This window comes from Coffea eugenioides, chromosome 1 (assembly GCF_003713205.1).
Source record: "Coffea eugenioides isolate CCC68of chromosome 1, Ceug_1.0, whole genome shotgun sequence".
NCBI classification, from domain to species: Eukaryota; Viridiplantae; Streptophyta; class Magnoliopsida; order Gentianales; family Rubiaceae; genus Coffea; species Coffea eugenioides.
The window spans coordinates 30,359,944-30,378,362 of NC_040035.1; the positions used below are offsets into that span (position 1 = coordinate 30,359,944).

Sequence of the window (18,419 nt, forward strand, 5' to 3'; positions counted from 1 at the left end):
ATTATACTAAATCCTTATCCGGATGAAGGATAACAGGCGTACCGCTTTTCATGGTACGTTCGGCTCGGAATTAAGGCCGAATGGAGGGCCAGTTTACTTGTACCTGTCACGGAAGTGCTTTTGTTCTAGAAGTAATAATTTGTAAATTATTCGTGCTTCCTCTTATAATTTTTACCTATGATATTTCAAAAGCACCTGAAGTAAAGGCATCCAAGAACTCCAAAAAAAAAAAAAAAAGAATTGCGGAATATAGTTTGATACAATGATGTGGCGAATTTCTCAGAATAATGTTAAAATAAAAAATTATTACAAAAGTAGTGTTTTGTAGGGAGTGTTTCTATCATAAAGGTCGCCGCAAGTCACAATATGGACTAAAAGGTTGTTCAATTTATTTTTTCATTTTTTTCCACGACTTAAGAATTTTTGAAGTTAAGATTTTCTGTTGCATTTTTTATTTTAACCAAAGATGGACCGTTGACTAACATATGATCAAGGGTCGTGATATGAAGGAATAGGAAAAAAATGTTTTTTAAATCATTTGCCCCAATACTAATTTGTGACTAACGAATTAAAATACTTTTTTCCTTAACTGCACATCTGATTTGTGTTGGTTTGAAAAAGTTTTCTCTTTCACCGCACATCTGATGCACACGGAATCCTCAGTGACATTTTTTCCGTAATAATTCAGTGATACTTCTATATTTATGCCAAGTGTTCTGCTTATTTAATTTGTCATGTGCTGTTTATTTAAATTTCTTTTATCATCATGTGATAAGTGAAATTGGTACCAAAATTTAGCATGAGTAGTGGCATAGAGGATCCCAAACTGTGACGTTGGGTGATGATCAATTTTTCATTACCCGCAAATTCGGACATTTGCGGCGATAGAGGAAAGTTTTTTTGACTGGTCAAACGATACAACTATTACTCGGCAATACACCAACTATTACTTGGGAAGATACAATTATTACTCGGCAATATACTTGGGAAAATTCGTAGAGGCAATACACTATTACTCGGCATTGTTCGACTCGCTGGGTGCCTGCTACGGGGAGGAGAGTGAAGAAAGGCAAGTAGTGGAGCAGCAACTCCTGTCGAGGGAGATACGGAATGTGCTAGCTGTTGGTGGTCCGTCAAGAAGCAGCGACGTCAAGTTCAACAATTGGAGGCAGATGCTTCAGCAGTCAGGCTTCAAGGGTAGCTAATTTTGTTTTTGTGTTTTTCGTTTGTTTGGGGGGGGTGGGCCGGCGCGTTGCGTGTGTGTGGAGGGAATGCTGCAGCCTAGGCCACCCTTTTGCTTGGAATGTTTCCTTGAGATGGGTGTTGAGGACAACGGCACCCTCAAGCTTGGGTGGAGGGACCTGTGCTTGCTCACTGCATCTGAATGGAGGCCCTCCTAAATCATGCTTCTGCTGAAAGTCCTCCAACATCCACGCTTCTCTCCACTAATTTTCCATGGATTAGCAGTTGCTATCCTTCATCTTTTCGCTAGCTACCTTTTTTTTTTTCATTTTTTCCCTTTAGTAATTCTCAGAATCAACGCGGCCTAGCTTTCTAAATCGAATACTTACGTCGCCTCAGCGGAGATCTTTGTTCTTTGCTTGAGGATCAACCCGAAAGTCTGAATTTTACGTTGCATTTAATGACGAAGTGATAAAACCAAAGTATTAAAAAATGGATGATTTGGCCAAATTTCATTTTTAATTAGTTTTGTATTTTCAATTGTAACCTTAACGAATTTTTAACGGCTTAACAAAGGAATCGCCGCACCTGAGCTTTGCTGCAATTCGTTTCTAATATAATATTCTTCACCGCTCATTTCGCGAGCGCCGAAGCTTTTCCAAAAAAAATATATATATATCCGCTCTATTAACTTTGTCGGCAAAAAAAATTAAAAATAAAAACAATTTTTTAATAAAGCCTCACTTCTTATCTGCGGTGACCCTTCAAGCAAACACACCCCTCAATTAACACCACTTTTGTGATATTTTTTTATTTTAACATTATTTTGAGAAATTCGCCTAAAGACACCTGAAGCAGAGTAGTCCATCCCTGGAAAGAAAAAGTAATTCTTATTATTGTGTAGTTTATTTATATAAAATCGAATTTTGACTATGTTCTGAACCGCAATGACTATTTGAACCACTGTAATTTTGAACCATCATAAAATCAGATATTAACACTTTCTTTTAAGCATATAGTTTCTGTTTAGCTCGCGAGTTACCTTGAATTGCGATTAATTATTTAAACAGGGACATGATGCAATATGCAACTAGGATTCATCAAGTAGAGTCAAGTGTAAAATTAAAGCTCAATTTCAACTAAAAATTAATCACTCAAAATTTAACTCAATTTGATAAAGATTGACTTGACAAGTACCTAAATGAGCTTTTCTCCACAGCCAATATTCTATGTTTGGATTGAGAAATTTGACAAAAAATTTGAAATCCTCTCAAGTCTTTCTTGTTGTCTAGATTATTTAACAGGTATTTAGATTTGTAATTATTTAGATAATTGGTAAATTACAAATCCAAATGCCTTTTAAGTAATCTGAACAATTGCAGCCATATGAGTAGATTTTAAATCTTTTATCAAATTTCTCAATCCCAATTAAACTTGTTTTGTACTCTGCAATAATCTAGATTTTTAGCAAAAAGTGGTATTGAACCCATACTTTGTACTTTCAATGGATAAAAATAAAATAGAAGAACCTCATGCAGCTGGAACAAAATGTATCTTATGAACAAGAAACAATCTTAGAGAACGGCAAATGAACATTAACTTCTTTTTACCTGCAGTTCACGTTTGGGTAGACCTGATTTTCAAACACCCAATGACCTAGATTGTGGCACACTATCTCACTAAGTGACGTGACACGATCTAGTGTGGTGCAGGTTTTGGCCTTTACCTGCTCCTTGGGTTGACCAAAATTTTCATTTTTTTCCCCTGTACCCTATCTGATGTCCATTAACGTCCTTCGATTAGCCTTTTATGCTAAGGCATCCAAGTCATGTGATTATTCAACTTAGTCGAGTCTTGAATTGGTGGGAAAAAATAGGGTAAGAAGACACCATGTTAATCAATGACAATAATTTTAGCAAGCTGTTTTAGCTGAAAATCCTACACTACTCAGAATTTGAACCTTCAGTAAATAATATTTGAACTAAGCAGCAATTTCCTCGACCATGTACATGAAATTGGTTTGTCTAACCAGCTAAAATCCAACGAGGCAATACAGGAAGATGGGGGAGGCCCCCCCATCGGGGGGAGGGGCAGGAATGGAGACCAAAACTCAAAATATAACCAGATTTGGAAGAGCATTTTTATACAAAGAAGATTTCCTTGTTTGGAAAGCCATTTTTTCCCCAAAAGTTTTTACTTTTTTCTTGAACACACTTTCCAATCACTTTTTTTACTTGCCTACATCAAATCCTTATATACATCAAATCACTACAATACATTTTTCTACAAACATTCTTAAAAAATATCAATCCAAACAGGGATCAATTTACTACGCTATGTCCCAAAACACTCTAAATTACATTATGTGCTATATTTGTTTCCAACCACTAGAGTATTTTGAAATAAATAATGTATAAAAGATTAATCCTGAGTATAATCTTAGACATCCAGAAACGAGGGGAGGGAGGAAGACCCTTCTTCCATTTCTTTTTTGGCTTTTATGAGTACTTGGGCTTGGAAGCCCCAGGGAGGGAGAGAGAGGGGGGGGGGGGGGGGGGGTTTGTTGGAGGGGGTTGTAATGAGGTACAAGGGGGAGGTAATGAGGTACAATGGGTAGGGATTAATTACAACCATCCCTTATCGTCAACAAATCAACAATAGGTAATTCATATGTAATCCTCAGATTACGCCATGTAATTCTAACACAACTGACCTGTTTGTATTCTTTGTGAATAATTATCTAATTTTTACATTTTCATTTATAGAATTGTACAAGTTATCTATATGAATTACACCTTCCTTTTACTACAGTTTAGAACGATTTCATTAGCAACCGTTCCTGCACCTATCCCGTAAAGAGAGGGGCAATGTACAATTCGGACTGCAACTATAGATACCAGAACAATAAATACTTCAATTCTGTATAATTTTCTTGACAGTTGGAAGATTCAAGAATCTTTTTCCAGTAAAATTTTTTGCAAGAAAACAACTATTGATAAAGCTCATTACGTAGCTCTGTGTAATTGGAGACTCAAAATTTGCATTACACGCCTCTGAAATCTTTTTTTTCCCAATTTCTCACACGCAAAAAAAAAAAAAAAAAAAAAAAAAAAAAAAAATTCAAACACATCTGTAGTTCTAAAAGACTAATTTCCTTCAATCATTTGAATCATTCAAACGACAACAACTCAGAGGAACATAATTTATCCTAGTTATTCCTCTAATAAAGTGCCAAACACAGCCATGAATAACTTGTTTGTACATAACTCATGGTAACACTGGATAAATATTTAGGGTAGTGAACAGACGAATGTTAATAACTGTGCATTTCTTCTCCTGTGGGTCTTAGTCAGGGCACCAATTTTACTGGAAAATTTCTCAAAATAATAGGAAAAAACAAAAGATAGCATCACAAGACTGGGAGAGTTACACATGGGTTTGTAATTTTAAAAAATTATTTTATTTGAAATAGGTTCGCTGCACATTCCACATGCGACGATCATTGTGTGTCCTTTTATGCAAAAGCTCAAAACATTTTGGGTCTGTTTGGATTATTTGGTTTTTCAAATACAAATTTTTTATATACAAGTCTAGAATATCACAATTCAAAAACACTCCGCAAAACATTCCAAATACACACAATTTCCAATAAAACTAACAAAAGTATAACAAGATAAAAAAAAAATAAAAAACAACCTACACCTCTATCTTCTTCAACGCATCACCACAATTTTTGTTTTATTTTTTCTTAGAAAAATAATCAACGGCCAACTAGCCATTGGACATGTAAAGCTTGAATATTTTTTTTTCCCTGAATTTTGTGGTGAACAATGTCACCACACATGGCATGTACTTTGGTAGCTTTCTCCATGGGCAGTGACACTGTTCATCAAAAAATAAAAATAAAAAATTGGAGTTCTACATTCCAATGCTTGGGAGACTGAAATGCCAAAAAAAAAAAAAGGGTCGCCGCACATCCCTATTCCAAAAGAAATTAAAAAAAAAAAAACCGTCATCACATATGAGATGTGCAAAGACCCTAAAATTAGAAACCCACCTGAAATTCCTCCATTCTTACAGTTTTTTTTTTTTTTTTTTGCATTATGAGAAATCTTCAAATTTTACCTCTCTCTCTCCCCTTCATCAAAGGCTGCAGTCGAAAATGCATTCAATATCTATCTCCTTTACTTGATTAACCTCTAAAGCCCCATTTGGGGTTGCAGTGGTTTTGATTGAAAAAAGCACTTTTGGATGCTAAAAGTAACTTTAAAATATTTGATGAATATCATTCCATAAAATTAAGAGTGAAAATTTGGTGTTACAAGCACTTTAGCAAAAATTCAAATTCAGTGCTTTTAGGCCCCGTTTGGGGTTGCAATACTTATAATAAAAAAGTATTTTAAAATTGTTTGATGAACATCATCTCATAAAATTAGGAGTTGAACTTTTGATATTAAAAGCACTTTTAGCAAAAATTTAAATTTGGTGCTTTTATAGTAGCTTGTCATTTAAAAAATAAAACATCAAATTTAATCATTCTATCCTATATTATAAATCAAATAAAGAGATAAACATTTTTAAAAATTTTCAAATTACACATTATCCAATACAATAAGTACTTATTAAATTATGTCTCCAAAAAATATATTTAAAAATAATTAAATAGTTGATAAGTATTTTTATTAAAAATTCTACTAGATAAGTACTTTTTAATAAACTATCGTAACTCCAAACGGGCCTTTAGTCAAAAGCTCCTTTGGTTAAGTATTTTTTAATAAACTACTCCCATCCCAATCGGTCCCTAAGAAAGTGGGATAAGTCAAAACTAGTTTACTTGAAACCTAAAAGAATCTTATCTTCTTTCAACAAAAAGAACCCCAACACCCTAAATGAAGAAGACAATATAAGAGAATCCTCTCCTTTTCTTTTTTTTTTTTTTTTTTTTAACTCACCACAATTTTCGCTAAATCCTAACAACTTGTTTTATTAACCTCCGCAATTTTCACTAACCCTAACTACTTTTTATAGCCACAATAAGATGTGACGATGTGAAGCCACAATAAATACTTTTTTAAGCATCATAATGCATACGATGTGAAGATACATATACATATGAAAATTGTTACTTCATATGCATAGCGAAAATTGGTACAGAGGATTTGATGCACCTAGTAAGTGATGTTATCTTTACAGTGGGATCTCAACAACAGGGCATCATTTTTTGTTTAATCAGTCGTCGCTAATCTAACACATATCTGTTCCTACTACTCTAGCCTATTTTAGGGTAGGTCCAACATGGCCTATAGAAAAATTAATGAGAACTGAACCATCATTGAACCAGATGGATGCATACTGATAGGGACTGAACCACCATCGAACCAAACGAATGCATTACGCACCTATATGGATCGAGAGGAAGCCACCTAAAGTTGGGGTCTAGAGGAAACCACTTAAAGTGGCAAGCCACAAAATGAACTGACAGGGATTGAAACTCTATCGGACTAAACGGGTACATTACACACCCACATGGATCTAAAGGAAACCACCTAAAGTGACAACCACCTAAAGTGACAACCACCATCGAATCAAACGGATACATTACATACCTGTATTGATCTAAAGGAAGTCATCTAAAGTGGCAAGCCACAAAGTGACAAATGATGGAAAGTAAAGTTTGAACCTTTGATCTCGCATCCCACTAAAACTTAAAAGCCTTGATGGTGGCCAACAACCCAAATGGTTGTTGGTTAACAAGGCATCATTCATAAACCATATATTCTAAGGTATCCTCATGTTGGTTAACAGGTGTGTGTGTGTGTATCTTCCTCTAGATTGAATGTGTGTGTATCTTTCTGGTATTCGAACAAATTTTCTTTAATGAATTATGCGCTCATTATTGATATGCTTTTAATAGTCAGTACTTACAAAAATTTTACCAATTGTCAACATTAAAAGGGTGTAAGGAAGCTAACAGTGAGAGGAAACGTTCGATGATGGTGATGAACAAGATAACACATTGCATTTTAATTTTCAAAATAATATTCTTCCTTCCCATACATGATATAATTTTCTAACTCATTCACTAAATTATCTTTTTTTTCATATAGACATAAAGATAAGTACCAACAACACATGACCAATAGAGGTCCATGGAAAGAATTTCTATTAAATATTCTACAAGTGCAAAAACCAAGAGATTTCGTTGTTTCAAAGATATTTATGAATGTCCTCAATCTGATGAGCAGCAATCGGTCAAGACTCCAGCCAGAGTTGGCAATCAAAATTTTACTCAAAACAGTCTACTCGGTAGAATTCACAAGAGTAGGAAAAGGATGCGCAAGGCAAATTGAAGTGCACCATATCATAGAGTTGGGTTAACATTCAAAAATTTGGTATATTATTCCACTTTATTAAAAAACTTGGTAATCACTGGATCACGAAAATGCTAATACAAATATTTATTACTTCATAAATTTGGAGTTGATCACACTTTTAAATAAAATTATAAATTTAAATGCATTGCAAGGAGCTAATGACCAAATTTAGGAAATAATAAACATTTGTGTTAGCATTTTCCGTGATCTAGTGGTTACCAAATTTTTGAATAAGATGATGTAATATACCAAGTTTTTGAATGCTAACCTAACTCAATGATATGATACACTTTAATTTACCTTACGCATCTTTTTTCTACCCTTGTGAATTCTACCGAGTAGACTATTATGAGTGAAATCTTGATTGCTAACTTTAACTAGAATCCTAACCAGTCGCTGCTCACCAAACTGAAGACGTTCATCAATATCTTTGAGATTACGAAACTTCTTGGTTTCTGCACTTGTAGAATATTCAATAGAAGTCCTCTTCACAGATCTCTGTTAGTTATAGGTTGGGCTGTTAGTGCTCACCTCTATGTTTATATAAAAAAAAAGATAACTCAGTGAATAAATTATAAAATTAGAAAATCATATCATGTATGGAAAGGAAGAATATTAATTTAAAAATCAAAATGCAATGTGTTATCTTGTTCATCACCATCATCAAACGCTACCTCTCACTGTTGACTCACATAGGATGTGTCCTTTTCATGTTGATTGTTAGTAAAATTTTTATAAGTATTGATTGTTAGAAGCATATCATTAATGAGTGCATGGTTCATTAAAGAAAATTTGTTCGAATATTAAAGAAAACCACCTAAAATGGCAAGTGATACGAGACAAGATTTAAACCATTGATCTTACACTCTACCAAGACTTAAACCAACAACCCAAATGGCTGCTGGTTAACAGGGCATCATTCATAAACCATATATTCTAAGGTATCTACATGTGTATGTGTGTGTACATACATACGTATGCTGATTGACAGGACACATTTTTCTACCTATGCCTACTATCTTTGACACACAGAGGACCAATTTTTAGATTTAATTTTTTTTCTACAACGATGCCAACCATGTGTAAAAAATTATTCCTAATCGTATAGTAGGGACCAACTCACAACATAAGCTCGCCATGTGCCTGCCACACCACGAAAGAATTATTTTTTTAAAAAAAAATAAAAGTTTAAGGATTTGCAATTGCCAAATTGCAAACAATTGTTATAATTCAACTGTAGGAATCCAACTACTACTTCTTCCATTATACTCCTCTAAATTTCTCATTCTAACACTCTATTTCACTACACCAAAAGCACACTCTCTTCCCCTTTAAATTTTCTCAACTCTCACTCTCACAACTCTCAATCCGAAACACAAACACTCTCTCTCCAAAGTCTCTCAACTATCACTCTCCTGGTCGGTTGGACACCTCCAAGGAAGAGTATTTCGAATAGAGGAAGGAAGTTGTAAGAATGAGAATTTAGAAGAAAACAGAATGTGTGTACTTTTTAATGTGGTGAAATAAAATGTTAGAATGAGATATGTATACAAGGAGAATAGAGTAAGTAACTATTAAATCCATACGGTTGAATTATAACTATTGTATGCAATTTGATTGTTGCAAATTTTTCACAAAAACTTTTTTCTATATTCGTCTGTCTTGTGTCAAGCACACGTCGGGATCATAAACCTAAAAATACCCCGTCCTCCGATGATATTTTTTCGACATTTTTTTCCAACAATATTTTAAGAAATTTGCCTTAGAACCACACTTTTGGCAATGCTAATAACTTTATGGTGGGTAATTTTAATTTTTTTTTTGTTGGGGGTGCCGGGAAGAGAGATAGAGAATTTGATGCTGAAAAAGTTCTAGAAATGAAACTTTATGAGCATGTTAGAATCTATATTATATTGTCTTGTTCGAAGTGTATCCATAAACAAGCTAATCCCAGTAATTCCTGTTTTTAAACAATCTACATCAATTAGCCCCAAAAAAAATAAAAGTGATTTTTATACGTTTCTAGTGATTAGAAATTCTATGATGTTTTTGCACTTCATCCGTGTCATCTATCTATCTTATTTATGCACTACAATTTAGTTTCTTGTCATTTATTCTCATGGTCTATCGACTTGCTAGTTAATTGTCGTGAAACAGAATCATAATCCAAAAGCATCTGTTTTTCCTGCTTTTGGTCTTTTAAGCTTGTTTTACTCTAAGGAAGCTAAAAGCAAGTTTTGAAAAGCAACTGAGAACGAGGGGAAAAAAAGAGAGAGAGAGAGAGTAGATATTTTATAATCAAAAGTTGAAAAAAGTGTACAATATCATTTGAGAACAAGTCTGACATCAATCAACAGCAGAAGAATTCACGGGGAAGTTACTATTTGAATAACAAACTAAAGCAAGAGATTTTTTTTATTGTGGATATACAAAACAAGCTATTTGGTAATCTAAGTTAAATTAAACTGTATAGATTATGATACTCTCTGTTTTCCCACTAAAAAATTCTTTAACAAGTTATAAAGAGATTAAATCATTTAGGGATACTACATTCACTTGATCTTTTTTCAAACCAACACTTGCAGGTACATATATAACAATTCTCAAGCTTTCATGCTGTTGTATGGTTAAAGTACGTTATTAGTAGCTTACACGAGTTGAACACAACTTTTTTCTAATGACTTTCAGATATGAAAAGCATTAGACACATCATATGCATCACGTTTAATACCATAATAGCATTTATCCATCACCAATGGTGATAGAGTAATCGTAAAGTACGTACCATACAAGAAATGGCCCACCATCATCAAGTAATAATAAGAAACTATTAGATGGTCATCGCAAGTCCCGTAATACTGCTAGCATCAATATCAGCCACATTCCACCAAATAAATAAAGTGAAAATCCATCAAACAAGCATATTCCACCTTACTTATTTAGTAAAATGTGATTGGTATAAATACACCACGTGGCAATGCTACGTGCAAGTATGTTGATCATGTAATACCTCATCTTTGGTAAACAAGGAATTGCCTACCACCATTAAACCATTAATTGATGATGAGTGATTGGCAGTAGTACACCATACAAAATATTTCACATAGTGGACATAACTCACCATGTTATTGGCAAAATGTCTCACAAACATAATCCACTTTACTTATTTAGTAAAATATGATTAATAGTAATGCACTTATTTAGTAAAATGTGATTAATAGTAATGCACCATGTGGCAATACTATGTGGAAGCACGTCGATCATGTAATGCCTTCTCTTTGGTAAATAAGGAATTGCCTACCACCATTAATTAATGATGAGTGATTCGCACTAGTACACCATGCAAAATGTCTCACATAGTAGACATAACCTTCACTCAAGACGAAAACATGATCTTAAATTTTTGAACATCCACTAATGAAATAATTGCCCGTAATTAGCTCTCAAAAACCTAAAGCACAAATAGAAAATGTCTTAAGTCTGCTTTCCCTTTTAGTTTTAGGTTTCCGCATATTGTCATATTGGCCAACAATATTTTATGGCAGCATTGAACCGAATAACCTATTTATACATACTCTAAAAGCTCTTTTTTATTTTTCTCCCTTGAGGAATTGAAAGTTTTTATTTAACATTTGAATTTCATGTGGATGCTTTAATTTTGAGAATTTCTCAATTGGACAATAATGTTTAACCCATCTTCCAGAAATCAATTTTTCTTTTAAACCTTTTGCACTCTACCCTAAAAAATTTATCCTAGTCTTTGAAATTCAATATTTTTATTTCTCAATCAACGATTGCATCAAAATCTGGTTAAACTTGTGATTTAAGACAACTCTAATAGTCAAGAGGAAAGAAGATGCTAGCATCTAGTACCCAAACATCCATTCATCATATCCAATTGATATACCCGGAAAAGTTACAAGCTAACAAGTATAGACAGCAAACTATTTAACAATTATATCAATGAAAATGTAACAACGAACATAGAGACTAATAAACTTATAATGCATATATAAAAAGGTAATTAACACGCACAACTCTAAAATGCTTTAATGTCAGATTATGTTTCATGTTAGAGATGTTAAAATTTTGAAAAATAATAATATTTTGCATGCATCAATTTGCCTCAATAAACAGAAAAGGGATTAAATTACTTTTAACTCATACATTGCCCAATTTTTATCTTTCCATTGAGTTTCAATAGTTTCATTTCACCAAAATAAACTTATAACTCTTCTAAATTAGTTCACTTGCTCAAATGAAATCATGATCTCCAGTCAAATAGGTTACATAGAGAGTATTTAACCTCCAATTTGATTGTTAATAGCACACACAATGACACATATAGCGAAGGGTAAAACTATCTATAAAATAGCACAAATTTGATGAAGGGTAAAATTACCTAGTAAATAGCACAAATTTGATCTCTCTTGTTACTAATTCAATAAAAAAAACACCACTCCCTTGGTTTTTAAACGAAAATTTTCCAAAAAAAAAAAAATTCCAAGACCCTGTGGCAATTAAGCTATAGAGCTCACAATCCCTCCACCTAAATAGTAGAGTATTACATTGCTTCTTTTGCAAAGAATAAATGTGAACAAATTCAACTAATTGCAAACAACTAAAATTTGATGGTGGAAGATTAGTACAGATAAGAGATCAAGTAGGTCAATCCATTCTACAAAGTAGAAAACGAATAGACTATACTAAGGTGCAAGTAAAAATTAAATTTCAGGAGTTGTAGGGGCATGAAATTTAAAATAGTTCACATATTCTATTACCACAACTGGAACCCTTTTTTTTGGTGCTAAGTTTAATTTTTCTTTAGCAGGAAAGGGTGGAATTTAAGAAGCGAGAAGGAAAAAATGGAGGACCTCTAATTCATGAGACCTAGACCGTCCCCCTCAGCTGGTGCTAACTTGATTATCAAGTATACATATTTCAACATATTATTCAACCCAATCAATGCTATTACGCATTTGGAGTTGAACTGTTTTTTGTTTTCGGTTTATTTTTTGCTCTAAGTTTAGGAGGGCAAGTTAGATATTCCAATATCACAGCAAGCCAGTAACTGAATGGGAGGCTTATAATGGTTGTTAAAGATTGTATACTGATGAGGGACTGCCAGAAATGCAATTTGAACATGAGTGTTGGACCAGATCTAACAACCTTACAGTTGATCCAACTATCATGGGCACCTTCTAATTATTATAATCAAACTTAATTTCCCTAAAAAAAAAAACAAACAATCTCAACATCACCTAAACAAAGGGTCACACCAATACTTACGGTCCGTTTGGATAGTGTGTTTTTTGAGTATTTGTCTAAACTTGACTACAAAATTTGTAGAAAAAACTTTATTTGATGGTTTGTAAAAAAAATTTTCTTATTTTCATTTTTTTCCCCTCTTCTTCTTCTTCCTCCCCACACCCCAGCTACTCTTCCTCATCCCTCCCTCCCCACCACCAGCCACTGGTTGCGGTACCCTCACTCTCTTTCATTTTCTTCTGCATCTCTCTCTCCCTCCCTCACTCCTCCTCTATCTCTCCTCTCCTCTCCCCCCTCCTCCTCCTCCTCCTCCTCCTCCTCCTCCCTCTCCCTCATCCCGCCCCCCTCTCCCTCCTCCTACCCTGATCGTTTGACTACATCTAGATCTAGTTGCGCGACTAGAAGTCGCTAGGAAAGGGGGTGGGGTGAGGGAGGGGGAAGGAGTGGGGAGAGAAGAGGAGAGGAGAGGAGGAGGGAGGAGGGAGGAGAGGAGAGGAGAAGGGAGGGAGGGAAGAGGGATGAGGAGAGGGAGGGGAAGACAGAGAGTGAGAAGGAAAAAAAGGGAAAGGAGTCTGCCAGCCAATGGTTGTGAGGTGAAGTGGAGAAGGGAGGAGGAGAAAGGAAAGGAAGAAAAATTTTTGTATGTTTTCGAGTATTTTGAAGAATGGGGTGTTTTTAGAGGTTTCATTTAAAGTTGTAAACCAACTTGTCTGTTAAAAATGGGCCAAAAAACTTGGCTACCGAATAGACCCTTAATCTCATAGGTTCCAAACGCTATTTACAGTCCAAATTGAAGCCTTATCCATGACATGCAACATTGATCTCTCTCACAATTGGCCTATTAAATTTTTTTCAGCGTTGCCAAGGTACTGCCCAAAATCATTGGGATCCCAATCCCGAGTTAACTTGATGTGCATCAAGCCAAACGCGTAATTTGACTTGACATATGTTTGACATTAGTAACAGTCTGAGGTAAAGAGAAAAGCAGCCTAAGTATTACCGATCGACCACCTCTCTCTCTGCCAGAACCAATAAAGTATAAGCTCTAAAGCTTAATTCTGAACCAGTATTTACACAGTCAACGATGGTTAAGGACAGTAGACTGGCAATCATTTCAAATATTTGGCAATATCCGCTAGAGAGTGACTGTACACCAGATGGACTCATAACTCTACAGTCAGACTGCATAGAACAACAAGCCACATAGCTTTTTACAAGTTCTCATTACAAATACAGAACATGTCTCACCTGAATGCATTCGTCAAGCTTAACTGACCATTTCAGCAGCTTCCACAATTTTAGTACCTTGCTCTTTTACCACATTAAGCATGGGACACATTCTGGTGGGATACCAAGCACTACCTGTCATCAGAAAGGAAGTCTGTATTACATAAAATCCACCCAGAGAAATTAACCCAACCCTTACATCCCCAGCCAAAAAACAAGACCAAGCTATCAAAATTGTTGCTTGCAGTTCCCTCTCACTGTCCCTTTTCTACTTCTCTTTGGCTTATAAACCAACAAATCTGCTCACCTTTGACATGAGAAATATTATCTCGTTCACATCAGCATAAAACCAAGGACAATTTCGTAAAAATAGTATCACATTAGCAGGGAGGGACAAAAAAAAAGCATAGACGGACAAAAGAATTATTCAAAGAAAAAAAGAAAGGGGAACAAACAAGAATTTCCTAATGACCTAAAACGAATTTTCTAAATCTTTACCAACAAAAAAAAGAATTCAACATTTGAAAGCCTTCAAGACTAGCCAAAGAGTTTACAAGAGGACATTTGGGATCAAGAATTATATCCTTCCTCTCAGTGATATACATAGAAATTGATTAAAAAAAAGTAAATTATGGTTTTTCATTATAGAATAGTCATTTCACTAATCTAGAGAAGTCAAGTTGGCAGCATGCCCACAGGCCTTAAAAAGCGTGTTAGCTATCACCAAGTTACAAGACCTTCAATCTTAAACTATCTTCACTTCAGCATATGTTAGTCAGAATTCTAAAAGATTTTATATCTAATTTTTCTTCTCGTTGGACACACCATTCTCAACTCTGACATCAAGGCCATGATATGGAACTTCAACCATAGGTCTTGGCAACATCCGTCCACCAAAGTCCTCTGGAAAAGATTCAAAATCGGGTCCAAAGTTGAACTTGACAGTGCAATTAGGTTGGTTTGGCAGCGTATACATCGAGGCAGCTGGGAAATAACGACCACCATAAAGATCCTTGAATGCGGTGCCTTGGCATACTCCATTCTTGAAGAAAGATATCTCACTTCCTGTAGGGTAGAATTACCATCTAACATATCATCTATAGCACAAACTGGAACTGAGTGCTGTATGAATAAAACTAACAAAAAGTTCATAATAAGTAAAGAAACTAGTACAAAACTGACAAGCCTGAAGACCAACACATCAGCAGAGACACCTTAGGCAAGCAGGAAAATGGGAATACTGCTCCCTTTCAAATGAAAAAACACCAAGCAGAAGGGGGAGGGGGAAGAGAAAAGATTTTAATCTCAATCAAGACATTTTCCCTCAAATTCAACATCTAAATATGTAGGTCAAAACTGTGGCATTCAATCAGTACATATCTTGTTTAAGAGAAACTATTAACCAGAAAAATCTAGAGAAGAAACTTTCTATTCCCAAAACCAATTAATAAGCAAAAGGAAATCATGGGATCACAAAATCCACAACTATGGATAAAATAACCAAACCCTACAGCTTTGTTGTTAGAATTTGGAAAAGAGTGAGTTACTGGGGCTGTTTATGGTCCAGAAGTGAACATCGTAGCAAGGAAAACATTTGCAGAATAACAAGATCTTGAATAAGAAAAAGAAAGCAGAAGATAAACAAATCTCTTAGAATGGTAGACAACTAAAAAGCAAATCATATAGACTCGAAAGCTCTGACTAGCTCAGCCACTGAGAGTGAGTGTTTAGGACCCTATTTTCTATGTGGGAGGTCCAAAACTTAGTACAGGGGTAAATTGCAAATCGTTCTATTTACTTAATCTCTATGACAATAAGCCCCACACTGCATCAAAACCAAAGACAAGGGCCTCAAATATTGGATATTCTAAAGCCAGATCCTTCTATGGAGTACCATTATCCATCTCTTCCTATTCCACTCCCTATGCTACTGAACAGCAATTTGTAGTGTCAGGCCTGCTTGCTTTCTTTCAAGGTACTCTCCTTAATGTCATTTTAACTGTTAAGACTACCAACAGAAAAATAATATGTTCACCAGGTATTTTTCCAGGAAACCAAGCAAGTCTAATTAAACTCTACAGTAACACTTTGCAGACTAAGGATGTAAAGAATACAAGAAGCTTTCATTTTCCATATAAAACTCCTAGCAAGACACCTCCATTTGCATCATAGTGAGCCACACCCAACAAGGCGTACTATCTATCAACCTTCAAGGCCACAGTATGCTTAAATTCATTTTTTTTAAAAGCACAATTTGGAAATATTCCCTTCAATCAATAGATTAGACGACAAAATAATACCAGAGACATCAATTGTCCAAATGCAATATAACATGGCTACATATGACTTCACTGCCCAAAACTATGGCAGAAAAGAAAAAAGATTTAACAAGATACACAACCAAGTCAAATGCCATATCTACCATCTCCCCTGAAAAATATGATAATGATGCTTCCACGAAAGGAAAATGCTAATAAATTTAACCACATTAGCCTGAGAAGCAACCAAACTAAAAGCTCTTTTATCCAAAGGAATGAGTCTTATTTAGTTTTAGAGAAGTTTAGGACTGAATATAACAACGACCAGAAAACAAATGAAGGAAGAATTGCACACAAAGACCACATCCATTGATAAGCAAGCCCTACTGCAAAGAATTTAACTGCAACAACAAAATATATACAAAACATCAGTTCTCACTCACCAGGCACCACTTTGGGAGGATCATCTTTTGCATCGGGAGCAGAGACATACTTCTGACCTTTGTACCATATCCATCTAGGTGGCTTGGGGGTATACAAATTCCCTTCAGGCAAATTGATATAGAAACCAATAACATCACCTTCTTTATACCCGTCCTCCCCATACTTTTCCCTCACAGCCTTGTGCACTTTGCTCCCATCAATATCCCTATAACCAAAACTGTTCCCATCATATCCAACTGGCGCCTGCAAATCCCCTTTATCCGTTGACCACCCCAGCCTTGTGTGACCGGTATCGCCTAAATGTACTACCTTAATTTCATAATACCATGCCCCTTCAACCACCCCTCTGGTCGCCCTCACCATTCTATACCCTTTAGTGCTCCCAGCACTCAATCTATCCTCGCTCAATTCCACCTTCTCAGCTTTATAAACCTTAGAAAGACATATTGTCGCATCCGGGCTATCATCATTTTTGTCCGGAAACCTGGGGATTGGGGTTATTAATACCTTATCCTCTGATTCAGCAATATTTGTAGTATTGTTTCCGTTCTGATTACCATTGTTTTTCCCCTTCTTTTTCCCTTTTCTCGAAGTAGGCCTTGTCCATACATTATTGTTCTTTTTCTTGGATTTCTTGCTGCTTTTCGAGCCAGATTTCGCCATAGCAGCTGGCGGCGTTTCTGCAGCGGCAGCTGCAGGAGTGGTAATTCCACCAAGATTCAGCTTTTCAGGGTCTTCCGGCGATGGACAGGTTAACGAAGAGAGCTGCTTCTGCTTCTTTGGCGGGGGCTCATCTTCGTAGTCTTCTTCGTCTTCAGTGTCCTCCGAGACTTTGGTGAAATTAGGAGAATTCCTTGACCCATTCCCTTCTTCTGCTTTAGGGTTTTCGTTGTCGTCGGAGATTTCGTCGGAGGAGAGGTCTTCCAATACCATTGCCGTCGGTTGCTCTTCTCTGATGCCGCCGCTTCCAATTTCGGGTTCGGCCTCGACTTCTTGTTCCACCTCGGGCTGGGGCTCAGTTTTTGGCAGCGCATCAGAAGGGGCTTCAGTGGCGCCACCGCCAGTGATGGTGGTTTTAGTGGTGGTGGCGGTGGAGGAGGGTGGATGGGGTTGGTCGCCAGTGTCACGATCGTCCTCATCGTCTTTGTAATTAGCCATAAGAGTATCCATATTTCAGAAGATACGAGAAAACAAGAGGCAACGAGGAAAGTGGAGTGGAACCAGTGTTAGATCCGGAAGTCGTTGTTACTTGAAAACGTGCAAGTTATAGGGTTACAGTAGGATTAAAATAATTACATTTACTACCACTCAGGTTTGACCAAATTATTTAACAAACCCTGAATTCATCAAACAACGATCCTGAATTCATCAAAATACGAGTATGTTTGGATGGCATTTTTTTTTTAAAACAGACTCGTCTTTTTTGTGTTTGTATGAAATCATATATCCCTTCGTATTCTCATTCTTATCCCTTCATGTTTTTTCTTTCCTACGTGGCTTAACAAGACGTCAAGTAATTTCCTACGTGGCTTGCTCCTTTTTTGTTTGGATTTATATCAATTCTTATTTCCTATAAGAATTCTTAATATTATAGGATTCTTATTTCCTATCCAAAGTTATGTACTTTAAGCAACTTAAATCAAGATAAACCTACTTTTAATGTTCT

At 35.6% G+C, this 18,419-nt stretch overlaps 1 protein-coding gene across 2 annotated transcripts; it reads right to left on the reverse strand.

The window, feature by feature from the left end:
* Window positions 1–13,844: 13,844 nt before the first annotated feature.
* LOC113769118 (protein TRAUCO-like) lies at window positions 13,845–17,970 on the reverse strand. 2 transcript variants are annotated; one of them, XM_027313614.1, is made up of 3 exons: window positions 16,753–17,970; window positions 14,877–15,116; window positions 13,845–14,186 (listed from the first exon to the last, which is right to left on the reverse strand). In XM_027313614.1, exons 1-3 carry the CDS (start codon window positions 17,921–17,923, stop codon window positions 14,092–14,094), a joined length of 1,506 nt encoding a protein of 501 aa, XP_027169415.1. In that variant the 5' UTR covers window positions 17,924–17,970; the 3' UTR covers window positions 13,845–14,091. The 2 variants fall into 2 exon arrangements, with proteins under 2 accessions (XP_027169415.1, XP_027169454.1); XM_027313653.1 differs by lacking the exon at window positions 14,877–15,116.
* Between the last annotated feature and the right edge of the window lie 449 nt (window positions 17,971–18,419).